At 36.2% G+C, this 12,455-nt stretch overlaps 1 protein-coding gene across 33 annotated transcripts in view; it reads right to left on the bottom strand.

Moving 5' to 3' along the window:
* NRXN1 (neurexin 1) overlaps positions 1–12,455 on the bottom strand; it is a 736,316-nt gene that overhangs the window by 82,997 nt on the left and 640,864 nt on the right. For 21 of the 33 annotated variants that reach the window (XM_066993543.1, XM_048078446.2, XM_048078445.2 and 18 more), the window contains 2 exons: positions 10,776–10,865; positions 8,998–9,317 (listed from right to left, as the gene is read on the bottom strand). In XM_066993543.1, the coding sequence (XP_066849644.1) occupies positions 8,998–9,317; positions 10,776–10,865 (410 nt within the window). The remainder of the gene's footprint in view (positions 1–8,997; positions 9,318–10,775; positions 10,866–12,455) is intronic. The other 12 variants (XM_066993552.1, XM_048078460.2, XM_013192497.3 and 9 more) reach the window with 1 other exon arrangement.

Raw genomic sequence — 12,455 nt, 5'->3', positions numbered from 1 at the left:
ATCCCATTTCAGTATAATCCTGATGTAATGATATTTGTTTAGTGTGCTGAAATGTGTTGAGGGGAAACAGCTGGCAGACGGAACATGAGACAGAACTAAGCATCACTTCATGAAAGAACGACTCCTAAGAAAGGGGTCAGAAGCCTTCTGAATGCATGGAATTGAAGTTGCAAGTGGCCTCAAATCCTTTTCCTCACAAATTGAACTTAAAAAACAACTTTGATTTACAAGCAATTAATCAACAATTTAGACAAGTGTCTTTATGTTCTTTGGATACTAACAATGTTGTAATTTATTTTAACACCACCCCCTACTCCCCCTTCCCAGTTTCTGTTAATTCTTTAAAATCCTCTTGCTAAGTCAGACTAACAATTCACAGTGTGAAAAGAAGAGGTGCCCTCCATGCTGCCTCTTCTCAGGTAAGATCTGAGAAAGGCTAGCCCTTGCACCCTGTGTAATAACCAAAGTTCATCACAACAGGCTGGATGATGCCTCTTAAAGGTAATCCACAGCAGAACTAAAGACAAAGCAACCTATGCAGAATAGCAGCAGCCTGTCTTCTTTGGATTGCATAGTGCAGCGTATGTGAATTATCATTTCTGGTTAACTTCCCACTTTCCCCTACAGTGCATTAATTAGCAGTGCATTTTTATGCCTGTAATCTCCCAAGCAAATGGATAGGATTTGCTCTCAGTGGCCCAGTATGCTACAACAGCCTGTATGATCCCTTCATCGCTAACTAAGGCTAACAACTCACTGACAGTCTTATCCTATGAGCCTTAGTGACATGAAGCTGTAGTTTCAGAGGTGAAATTGTCTACAGACTATAAAGATAGTGACAGTACTTACTATTTAGGAATTCAATGGCAAGGCTACGTGCATAAAAGTATTTTGTAAGTAACTTACATATTATAGTATCTCTATATAGAAATGACAGGATAAAATTTTCAAGACAATGAATTAGTTATAGATACTAATGAGTTTGAAGGATCATTTGAAAATGTTCATTCAGAACAGAGATTAACTTTTTTAAAAAAGAAAATCTTTGCTTTTTAAACACAGGACATGGATCTGCAATTGCAACAGAAGTCCACGACGGCACCAGAACTCATGCAGTTCAGCTCCCCTAAGAGCCTGATGTCTTTCAACTCGTGCCAGGGACAGATTTGACTGCATTGGCTGTGGAATTCAGTATTTATTAAGAGAGACAGAGAGAGAGACAACTATGTGATCACTTAAGTTACACATGAAAACAACAAAGCAATCAGCCAACCCAACACACAGGTTTTGTAAATGCTGCATTTCTAAAGCCACCCTATTTATGTACCTTCAGTGATCCAACTGAGGATCCCATACTCAATAAACATATACTTTGAAGGAGAGTGGGATTTTCATATGTGACTAGATAGCAAATATTAAAACATATTTAAAGAATTTCAGTGTTCATAGTATCCTATTTTAATTTTTAGAGATCTTGCTTGAATGTCAGTATTAACAACCAACTACATTTTGAAGTATTAATTGAATTATCAAAATCATTAGGAAAAAAAACTAAAAAAGCAGTCTGTAGAAAAACAAACAACAACAACAAAAAAAAACCAACATGGCATGGATTTCATGTTTTCTGTTGCATATAAAAACTCTAGACCAGCTTTTAGGTCTGGTTTAGAGAGCCCTTGTCCTCTTGTCTACATCATCTTCATCCAGAGGTAGATGTCATAGATGTCATAAAGAAAGGGGCTGGGGAACGTGGCATGGCATATACTGTTGGCTGTAGGGTTAATGGCATCCCTGCATCATCTGCTATCAACATTTCTGATCCTAATTCTTGGGAGAGGACAGTCACCTAGATGACTCAGCTGCTGTTACAGCCCTGGGGAGTTCTAAGCCATCTCTGCACACAAACTGAGACTTCATCTAAATATGCTTCTTCAAAGCCAAACATCAATACGCATAAGAAAATGAAAAATGGGGCTATGTCAAACATTGTGAGGACATAACTTACTCTTCAAAGACACAGAAACGTGTTTGGTTATTGAGATACAATGCGAATATGTGCCAAAACCTGAAAATTTAGCAGTGGCAAATATGGAATTGTTCTGCTCCCAGGTTATACAATAGATTTTGCCTCCCCCCCTCCAAGAGAAAACAAAAATATTTTCATATTTTTTCTTACTCTATAGGATAATACAGTTTCAAAGCTTTAACTTTGCATTTTTCACACCTTTACACACTTGTGAATTTGTGTTCAAATACAAATTCTTACCTAGAATTTTCTTTATAAAAATATTAATAATTCTTTGTGTAAATGCTAACCACAAATACAATAAAAATATTCTATGAGATAGTAATTATTATTATTATATATAATGTAATATATTTTATGGTTTTAATTAAAAAATATTAACGCAAAACAGCCAGTGTTCTCTAATTACTTAAACATTTAAGTAATTTAAGCCAATTACTTGGCTTTTTAAATCAGCAAAGCAGCATAACACAGCTATGGGTTGCATATGAGCCTGCTCCATCATTCCTCATTGCCATGTTGTTTAAAAGGTTGGTCACACCACAAGTGGAAGCTCTGGGGTTGAGGTCACGTGTCTTTGGTGTCACAGTGTCCTGTTGGTCAATCCTTTATGCTTCTGTCTCCTGGCATATGGTCAAAATGAGGCATCAGCATAAGATGCCTTCATGCACTGATGTCCCATAACACCCTTAACTAATATTGACCTATAATCAGATATTGAAACGTCTCAGTTACTTGATTTGTACCACCCCATTATCATTCATAGGACTGCTGTACGCAGATCAGCTGCAAGAGGAAGGCAGCAAGATTTACCCCATTTTGTTAAATTCGAAATAAACTCACACATGCAAAGAGAGGAATGTTGGTTCATACCATTTCACTAGGAGTTCTGGAATTGACCTTCCTGTCCCACAGCCTACCTTAGCCAAACGTTCTCAGGAAAAGTCAGAAGCCAAGCTCCCTTTGAAAAACTCAGCCATCAGTATGTACACTTAGACATCTGTATGCCTACCTTCAATTAAAATGTGTGCGCTTCCACAACTACTATGTATGCTACCTAGTGCAAATGAATTCTGTCCTTAACACTTAAATTCCCCAGTTTCTGTCATCTGGAGAGCACGTATGGGAGTTGAAGCTGATCACTGTGAAGCTTGATGCTATGGGATTTGTTACACGCTAGGGAGCATCTGTTGATTAAAATCCTTATGATTTACCAGACACTTGGGAAGAGCATTGCCTATTGGGGCCAATGACTTGTGGACTGTTTGGTGTGAACATCCAGAGAAGATGCAGCAGCGGTTCAGAGGCACAGAACTGCCTGTGTGTAAGAACACATTGCAGACCTTACAGCAGATAATTTTAAACTCAGATGGGTGGAGAATACTCTTCCTCCTATTAACTACACTGATTTCATGATTGGTGCATCGCCATAAAAATGGGAGGAGAAAAAAAAAAAAAAAAAACAACAACAAACTTTTACGATCCTATGCAAAAGTCATGTACTCAAGTACCATTTCTCAAATTGAACTCTTTCCCATGGAAGACACCCCTGTCTTTTTCAAATGCTTGTGTTTATTTGGTTGGCAAGGTGCCCATCACTGTTACTGCTACAATGAATGCTATTTAAATCCACTTCTTCAATACACGTAAATAAACATACCCTTCACCTGATGTATGCCCTCTAAGGCAACTGACCAAATTTCAGCTCATCAATTTAATATGAAGTCAATTTAATTCTGCTTGACCAAAAATCAGTGCCTATTGTTCCAAAACATGCAATCATCTCACAGTGTATTGCAATTGCTGGTGAAGTGGCTTAGTGTTATCAATAAGAGCCCACTCTGATGAGGACAAGAGGACTGCCAGAATCCCTTATGAAAAATAAAAAAAGCTATTTTGCACACAACCTTCAGAAATGGTTTCCAACACAAGAGAGCAGGGGCTGCTGTGCAGATGGGCTGTCATAATCAAATCCTTAGAAACAGATGAGAAATAAGCATATTATTCTTGATTTACTATCACTTCATTTATGATTTCCAATTAATACAGATCCACACAGACATGCCAAAGAGATACTAAAGGCCTGATTGTTTTTTCCTTGAATTAGGATATCACATACTCAAAGTCCTTTTGAAGCCTTTCTGCTTCTGCCAACTCTTGCAATTTTTATTGCAAGCCTAGCAGTACTTGATGTTTTGCTTAACATTTTAGCTCCTGGAGTTATAGAACATACGAATCTCCTTTATTTTCATTTTTTAAAAGAAGTTTATCACCTTCATGATTGAATAGAAAAGCTTGCAAATGAGCCTTTTAAAAAGCATCAAAAATAAAAGTGGAAAAGAAGAAAGAACTGTATTATTTAGTTGAATAACTTTATAAAGGGAATGAATGATGTTCTTAGAACAAATTCATGATTCCTAAGCCCCTATGTATACTTAAAACTCAACAAAAGTTAGCAATACAGTCTATAACTTCACAGGAGTCCTACTGTTGCAACATTAAGGTTGGGGATTTCTTTTCTTGCACATAAAGGAATGCCAAATTTTGGGAACATCTTCTAAAAAACTAAATTATGTATCTAACTACACTTTTAAAGAGGTCAAAGAAGATAAATATTAGGAATCTACAGGCTACTTTGCTGCAGGAAGGAGGTGAGCAGTCTTCTCCAGCATAGGTGGAGTGAAGAAGTTCTCTTGTAATTCTCAGCTCATGCTCCAGTCACCATGGGTTCTCCCAAGCGTCAATGGCAAAGTGAGGAGCAAAGTAAAGAAAACCTCTTGTCAACCACCCACCACATACTGTTTGTGCACCAGTTGCTCAACCGAGGCAAACTGAGCAGCCCAATCTTTAAAATGCTTGCTCCAAAGACTCTACTATAAGCTATACAATGGTCACAGAGGAGAGCTGGAGCTCAGGGTCTGCTATCTGAAGATCCTGGATCAAAAACCATGTAGTAAACTACCCCACCCCTCATGATGGCTGCAAATCTGCATGCAGTTCATTAACACTGAAAGCACCGCACTAACCTCGTTGTTCCTCCCACCTACTAATTCCACAACCACCACCCTTTTTTTTTTCTTCCTCCTTACCTGATAACTTTTGTTTATTCTGTAAGCTATTTGAGTCAGGGGCTGTCACTTCATATGTGTTTATTTAGTGCCTTGCACAAAGGCTGACAGCTGTAGATGCCGTTATAATCAAGGAGAAAGGAGGGTGGGATTTTCAAGGCACTAAGGAAAATGAGTCATTCACCTACCATTGACATTCAATAGGCTTTGAGTACCTTTCTCCACTTTGAAAATCTACAGTTACAAGTATAATAATTAAGATGTCTGTCATCACCAAAACATCCATTGTTAAAATATGACACAGCCTCCAATAGGGAAAACCTTCGTTTAGAGAATAGTCACTGACAAAAAGAAATTTGTTTCAGAAGTGCTAAGACCTCATTTGTTGAAAATCATGCGCAACAGTATTCAACATACATTCTGGTAAGTATCATGTCTATCTTGTATCGTATATTGCATTAGTTAGGTATCTGTTGAGAAGCACACACTCCATCAATTTAAGCGCTAATACTGTAGGTTCTTTAAAATAACATTTCCTATAAATAGAGATTTAAATGGTCTTCTTTAAGTATTATAATCTTTAATTGAATTCAATACCTCTGCAAATGAAGCAAACAATTTCTGACTGATTAGATCATTTGCCTCTATTCTATTTCAGACATGCACTGGTTTGCAATAATGTAAGTTTTTTTTTTTTTTCATTAGCAATTGCTTTTCAGCTGTGTATTTTCTTCAGTAACCTAATTAATGCTATAAAGGTACCTTTCCGTCTTGTGCATTACATTATGTCAATGTAGTTGACACTCTTGCAGAGGTTATGTGTAAATAAAGTCAGAAAAAAGTGTAAATGACAAAAATAAAAGGGATGCAGAAAGTAAAAGTAGATTTTCCTTGAGAGGAGGAGTGCCCTCATCTCCAAGCGAAATAAAGATATAAATTGACTATTCAGTACCCTGCGGGACAAACCCGTGGGAGTCCTATGAATCACTAGCACAAAAATTATTACACGCAAGTAGAACAAGAAAACAGGTATTAATGAACAGAAGATATCTCATCCGCAATTTGATTTAGTAGCTTTCTAGGTCTGAGTTTGCTGCACGAATAACATAGCAAACTTCAGGCAAATTTTAGCTTTGATTTTGGGATATTATCAGTCTCTTAAAATCAAATCACAGGCCTGATTGCAAACTATGTTCCAGAGCAGTCCTTGGCTAATTAACTATTATAATTGTAATGACAATACAGATCCTACCAGGCAGGATGTTTAGACATAACTGAAGTAAACCACTGTGGATTATTAATGGCAAGAAAGGCTCAGGTATAGACTCAGGATACCATGTGTTTTGACAGCATTAACACCGAACACTTTCCTTGTAAAGGTTTTCAAAGGTTTCAGGTTCTTAAATACAGAAATATTCCCACCAAGTTGCTTCAAATGGACTGCAGCAAGAGCTTATACCAGCAAGGCGATGGAGACCAACCTAAACCTTCACCCTGAGAATGTGCTTTGGCAAGATGCTATGGATGTCCAGATGCTCCTGGAGCCTGCCTGAGACTTATGATGATCAGGCATAATAAGCACGTGCTCGCAGCATTGTTCTGTAACCAGCTCAGCCAGGAGGGGTTGAAGGAATGGCACAATAGCACTGAGGTCAATGCTCCAGAGGCAGCGAGTAAAAAACTTATATGGATGGATGTTCTGATAAAGTTGATAAGGGCCACACCTTATTTCAGGCATCTGGAAACAAATCTTTGGAAGATATTTTTGCCTAGTAATCTATTTCCCTTCTTCGCACACACACACAAAAAAAAAAAAAAAGAAAAAAATATGGCTTGCTAGAGTTGCTCATTTAGGATACTTTTTCCCCCAAAATATGCAATTGGAATACCTCAAAAAGAAAAATCTCTGTAGTGGGGAATATTTCTGGGAACTGACATCAACTGATACAGCAACTATACCAGTAAACTCCCATCACCCACTGATTATGCAAGGTCCAAACTGAGAATGGTCCCTGCGACACTCTTACTCCCAAATTGTGCCTCAGAGTTACCCGAGAGAGTGGCAGAGGCCAAAAGCATGCTGGGAATTGTTAGAACAGTTTAATTTTATAAAAGTAAAATTAGCTTAATTTTATCTTAGGAGCATTAATTTAGACCAAATTTTTCTACTCTGTAAGGATGTGCTGCTCATTTAGATACTTGATCTCCCCCTCTGAAATTTGGTGGTCTTGCATCTCACTGAGATCAGACTAGATGGATAATGAAATAGGAGATGCTGTTTAAAACACAATTAATGGTGAAGAAAATTTATTGCTTATTTAATAAAACACTGCAGCTTACTGCAATAGCCATTAAAAGAACTGCAGTCTACAGAAAAGCTTTGCAATGAATGGCCTTTTCTAGAGGCAGCTGGTTCCTTCTATCTCTAGTTTGGTCTTAGTTGTGTCCTGTTTGTCCGCCTCCTTTTTTTTTTTTTTTTTTTTTAAGATTCTCATACAAAAGGAGAGATTAATAAACAAGGAAAATGCATAAAACTGGGTTCACTTGAAAATACAAATCAATAAGATTTTTAAATGCTCGCTTTTAACTTAAATGTTTTGCCTCTTTTTACAAAATACCTTTTTTATTTATTATTACATCACTATAGTTGTCAATCCGTAGTATAAATTGTACAAAAATACCACAGACAAAAAAAGCTGACCTGTCAAGTTTGATGTCCTGATCAAATTCAGTGTGTTGAGGTTTTACACAGAAAACAGGCAACTTGACCTCAAACTCCCAGTCTAACCAGCATGTTCTCCTCCATTTTTGAGAAAATTAACTTCGTTCATCACATCACGATCCCATTCCTCCCTACAGCTTGTGTCACTTTCTTTGCTCTTTGATCTACTTCTGAATCTTGGAGTGGAGCTGTCAAGGTTTAACGGCACAGTGGGTGCACAAACAAGCATGTGAACCAAGTGAATATATGAAAAGCTTTTGGCAGTGTACTTTTTTTTTTTATATAATACATTTCAAGCACACATCAGAATAAATATTAAAAAAAAAAAATTAAGAATCTTCTCTACCAGAGAAATGTCATGGTAAGTTTTAGTTTTTTAAAGTACAAAATCTGAATGCTGTTATTCAGGCTAGCCACAAGATGAAGGTACTTAATTCAACTCACCTGCTCCCCCCCCACCCCCCCCCCTTTTTAAGAAAATAAAATTCCCCCAAATACAGAGATCCTGACAAAACCTGACAAAAGCTACTAAACATATCACTAAATTCATGAGATGTAAATAATCTCAATAAACAGTAAACAACAGACTCTGACTTGGAGCCTGAATCTCCCAGGGTGCAGGGTGCTCTTAATTCCCTTCGCAGCCACTGTCTCTTCTGAGGAATTCTGCCTGAGAAGATTCTAAATCTTTTAACATGCTGGAAAGTGCTAATTCTCCCTTTCCAGCCTCCATCATCTTTTTGCCTTCTCACCATCTTCCTGTTCTCTCCCCAAATGAGGTCTTACTTCTCCACCTCATAGATAAACACACCATTTCATTATGTCTTAATTCCAGAAATCCTGCACTTCCACACTGAAAATAATCAATGTTAGCTATCACAGGAAGAAATAGAATTAAAAAAAAATGCACCATTCTGAAGATGGATGGCAGGGCAATAAAAGTCATTACAAGAAAAATCTCAACTGGAAAGTTTGCCTAACTTAGACAAACTGCGATATCCTTACATTCCTTCTAAATGCTGACCAACATCACATCTGTGAGCCATGTGTGTTACAGAACTTTTATCTGTAACTGATACATTTCTTCAACAGGAATAATTTCATCTGTAGTGTGAACGCAATATAGAAAGCCACACTCAAAGATGAGAAAACTTTTGGAAAAGGTGAGGAAGCTGACTAACCTGACCAATAGGCTCTTTTGTTGGGGCCTTTCCTCTTCTAGCGGTGCTTGTGGCCAAAGTGGTGGTTGTTTCCATGACTGATGTTGACATCTCAGACTGCATTGCTGTGGCTGTAGACTCAGTTGTCATAGAGGAAGGCACTTCACCAACAAGTCTCACATTTCCTTCTATAATGATGTTGGCATCATTTTCTGCTGCCATATTCAGAACTTTCAAGCCATTGTAGTAAAGACCAGAGAGCTGGCCTTGGAAAGGATGGCCACGTTCCTTGCCTCCAATTTTTATAGTTGCTTGGCTATTGAAGATTGTGAGCTGACGCCCTGTAAAGATAATATTATATACATGCAAAAATGTTGACTGTGAACACCATACTCTACAAGAATGATAACAGATTTTCATGGAGTGGATAATGACAGCAATAAACTATAAGAAAAGATTTGACTCATAATTCATTGCTTTTTAATGAGGTGTCTATGAAATGCATAAATTTTGAGAGCATTTGCATTTTCTAAATTTGCCACATTTCTAGTGTGTGGTTGCTTTTTTTTGTGTGTGTGTGTGTGTGTTTTTTGTTTGTTTGTTTTTGCTAAAAGGCCAATCAAATATATTTGTATATGCTTTTAGTACTATGATACCCCTCTCCCTTTTACCTGAACACGGTGTTAAGCTTTTTGGTGTGTGTCAAGAATGCCAGGTTTCAATTTCCTTATTTTTTCTTCAAAGACTTTTCTTTCAAAGATTTTTCCATGTAATACACTGTTGGGCCTATAACTTTAAGTATGTACATGTGAGTTTATGTATGTATAGACATATACAAATATGTATATACACACAGAGTTTATATATATGCAAACATGTCACTAGGTTAAGAGAATTTTAAGGAACGTTATGCAGTAATCTGTCATATCTATGTAGCAGTGAATAAAATATTTACTTTTTTAATTAAATGTTTCCTTTTTGTATTTAAATGTTTATTTTCCTTCAACATACACACTGAAAAGAAACACATGGTTCACACTGAGTATCTCAGAGGCAGATTCAAAAATAGATGTCTGATTGGCTTTCAGCAAGGCTATCAATTAAAATAAAAGATTTTAGATGTAAAAGCGGCTTCAGAAATGATACACATACCGATGGAGAAATCATGGCACATTTCCATTCAACAGAGAAATCCTCAGCAACAGTACCACTCTTAGTAAATAGAAGTCACTTTAGCAGATTGGTTTCTGCTCACAAAAAGCATGCACACAACTTTAAGTTCTGTTTTAATTAGTGTTTGTTCCAAAATCCCCTTAGAAGGTTGCAAACGTTAAAGGGACTTCATTTTGATTGGCAATTCATCTTGCCCACTATTTAAGATTCCTACACTTTAAACAAATTTTTTTTTTTCAGGACCATAATGAAGATATCATAACTACATATATATTTTAGTTAATAATTTAGATGCTGGAGCATGTAATATAATCTATGAATGATTTATAATTTTTTGTTAAAGTTTGCTGTGAGTACCTTCATAGATTGAGTTAGTGGATTATATTTAACAGTCCCTTTAACCTTAAGTTATCAGGGTAAGATTATTAAACAGCTGGTACTTCTAGAAATGTAGAGAAATTATTATACAAGGTATGCAAATATTACTCTATATTTTACTATTTTAAATTTGTTTTTAATTTAGTTTTACTGAAATTTATTTTTTATGTTTATTAGTGTTACAATGAAGTACTACTTGGTTATGTTCAAATTATTTTTTTATTTGAAGTTTTAATCAATGTTTTTACCTTTGTCGAGTAGCCATTCATCAACTACTCGACCAAGTCGATATGGAATTCGCTGTCTAGCAATCGCCAGGCGCTCGTTATCATTGTTTCCTTTAAAGTTTAAAGAGACATTTCATTGGTTAAAATCTGTAAGGTCAAAGGTTAAAAGTTAATACTTAAAGCTTGAGCTATACAGTTGCCACATGATTTTTTGAAATTTGGAATTTTAAAAAGTGCTACCTGGAACATTTCATGGTTCAGACTTTTCATTCATTCATTTATTTTATTTTAGCAAACAAAATTATTCCTATGTTAATTGAAAATTAGAAATCTGCATTTGAGCTAGGTTATTAAACTTATGTTATAGACAGACCCAAAAAACAAATTTAAACATCATAGAATGGCTTTACAAAAAAATGATCATTGACCTCAGGGTTTTGTCTTTTTTGATGTTTCTTATTAACTAGTTAAACACGTTCAGGTGAAACAGGTTTAAGTTTTCCAAAGACATCCAACCTCTCACTCCAGGTTAGTCATTTAAAGAAGAAGAACACAAGTCTTAATCACCATTTAAGGCACACTTCTGCTGTCTAGAAATAGACCTGCCATAAAATATGTCCCAGTCAGAAAAAACGCATTCTTATTTGCTTCACTTAAACAAATTCCAGAGATCCAAATATACAGTACAGAACAGACTAGGGTATTCACCATTTGTACATTCTCATAGGACATGTTGACCATGTCTTGAAGGAACACCAAGGCTTTGACAAAAGTGACTTGCTGAAAGGTAACCTTGTTCTGAAATGCAGAAACACTTAACAATTTAGCAAGAGGCCATCTTTAGTGGGGTTTCATAAATTAAGGACTATTCAGAACTCTGCAATGCAAAACAGAAACTTGTCATATTTGCAAACTGTATCTATTCTCAGTCTGTTCAGAGGTCCTTGATTGCTTAAAATAAAACAGTGACATAAAATAAGGTTGATACAGTCATGAATATATCAGACAGTGAGGAATAATTAGCAAATCACTTTAAATGTTTATTTTTAATTATATGTATTGTGTGTGATTTAATGACATAGTTATTATTCCTCAGAAAAACATCCATTACTGTTTTCTATTTGAATTTTCTCTTAGGAGATGGTAAACCTCAATATTTCCTTCATTGTACAGGTTTTTGGTGGTGGTAGTATTTTAGACCAACAATATGTTTTGCTTCCACTATATTGGTTCATATTAGATTTAAAATAAATAAATAAATAAATAAATAAAAAGCACTCGAGAGATACAAGAAAAGCAGTCAAAAGCAGTTATTTCTAATTCAGGCCCCAATCCAAAGTCAATCTTGCTTCAATGTGCAAACTATCTTTAAACTGTCTTTGACTTTCACCAGCAATGAACCAAGTCTTGTATCTGCAGTGGAAATGGTAAGTACAGGGTGCAGTAGCCCATTGTAGTGTAGAAATACATTTACTAAACTAGCAGGATCTTACTGCTAGTTATCAAAACAAAGTATTATCCAAATTCAGGAAATCAATTGTCTAGTTTGTCAGACAATTATCCCCTCTACCAGCAACACAGGGTTGCAGGGAAGAATCAATTCTGTAGCTCACAGAAAACGCAAAAGCAACAGCTTCTGTACCAAAAAACATCATGGTTTTGTGCAGATACTTATTTTGCAATGCCATGAGCTGCTGCTTA

The sequence above is a fragment of the Anser cygnoides genome, chromosome 3, assembly GCF_040182565.1.
Source record: "Anser cygnoides isolate HZ-2024a breed goose chromosome 3, Taihu_goose_T2T_genome, whole genome shotgun sequence".
In the NCBI taxonomy this organism is placed as follows: domain Eukaryota; kingdom Metazoa; phylum Chordata; class Aves; order Anseriformes; family Anatidae; genus Anser; species Anser cygnoides.
Note: the sequence above shows the minus strand (reverse complement) of the source record. Positions and strands in the feature narration are given on the sequence as shown.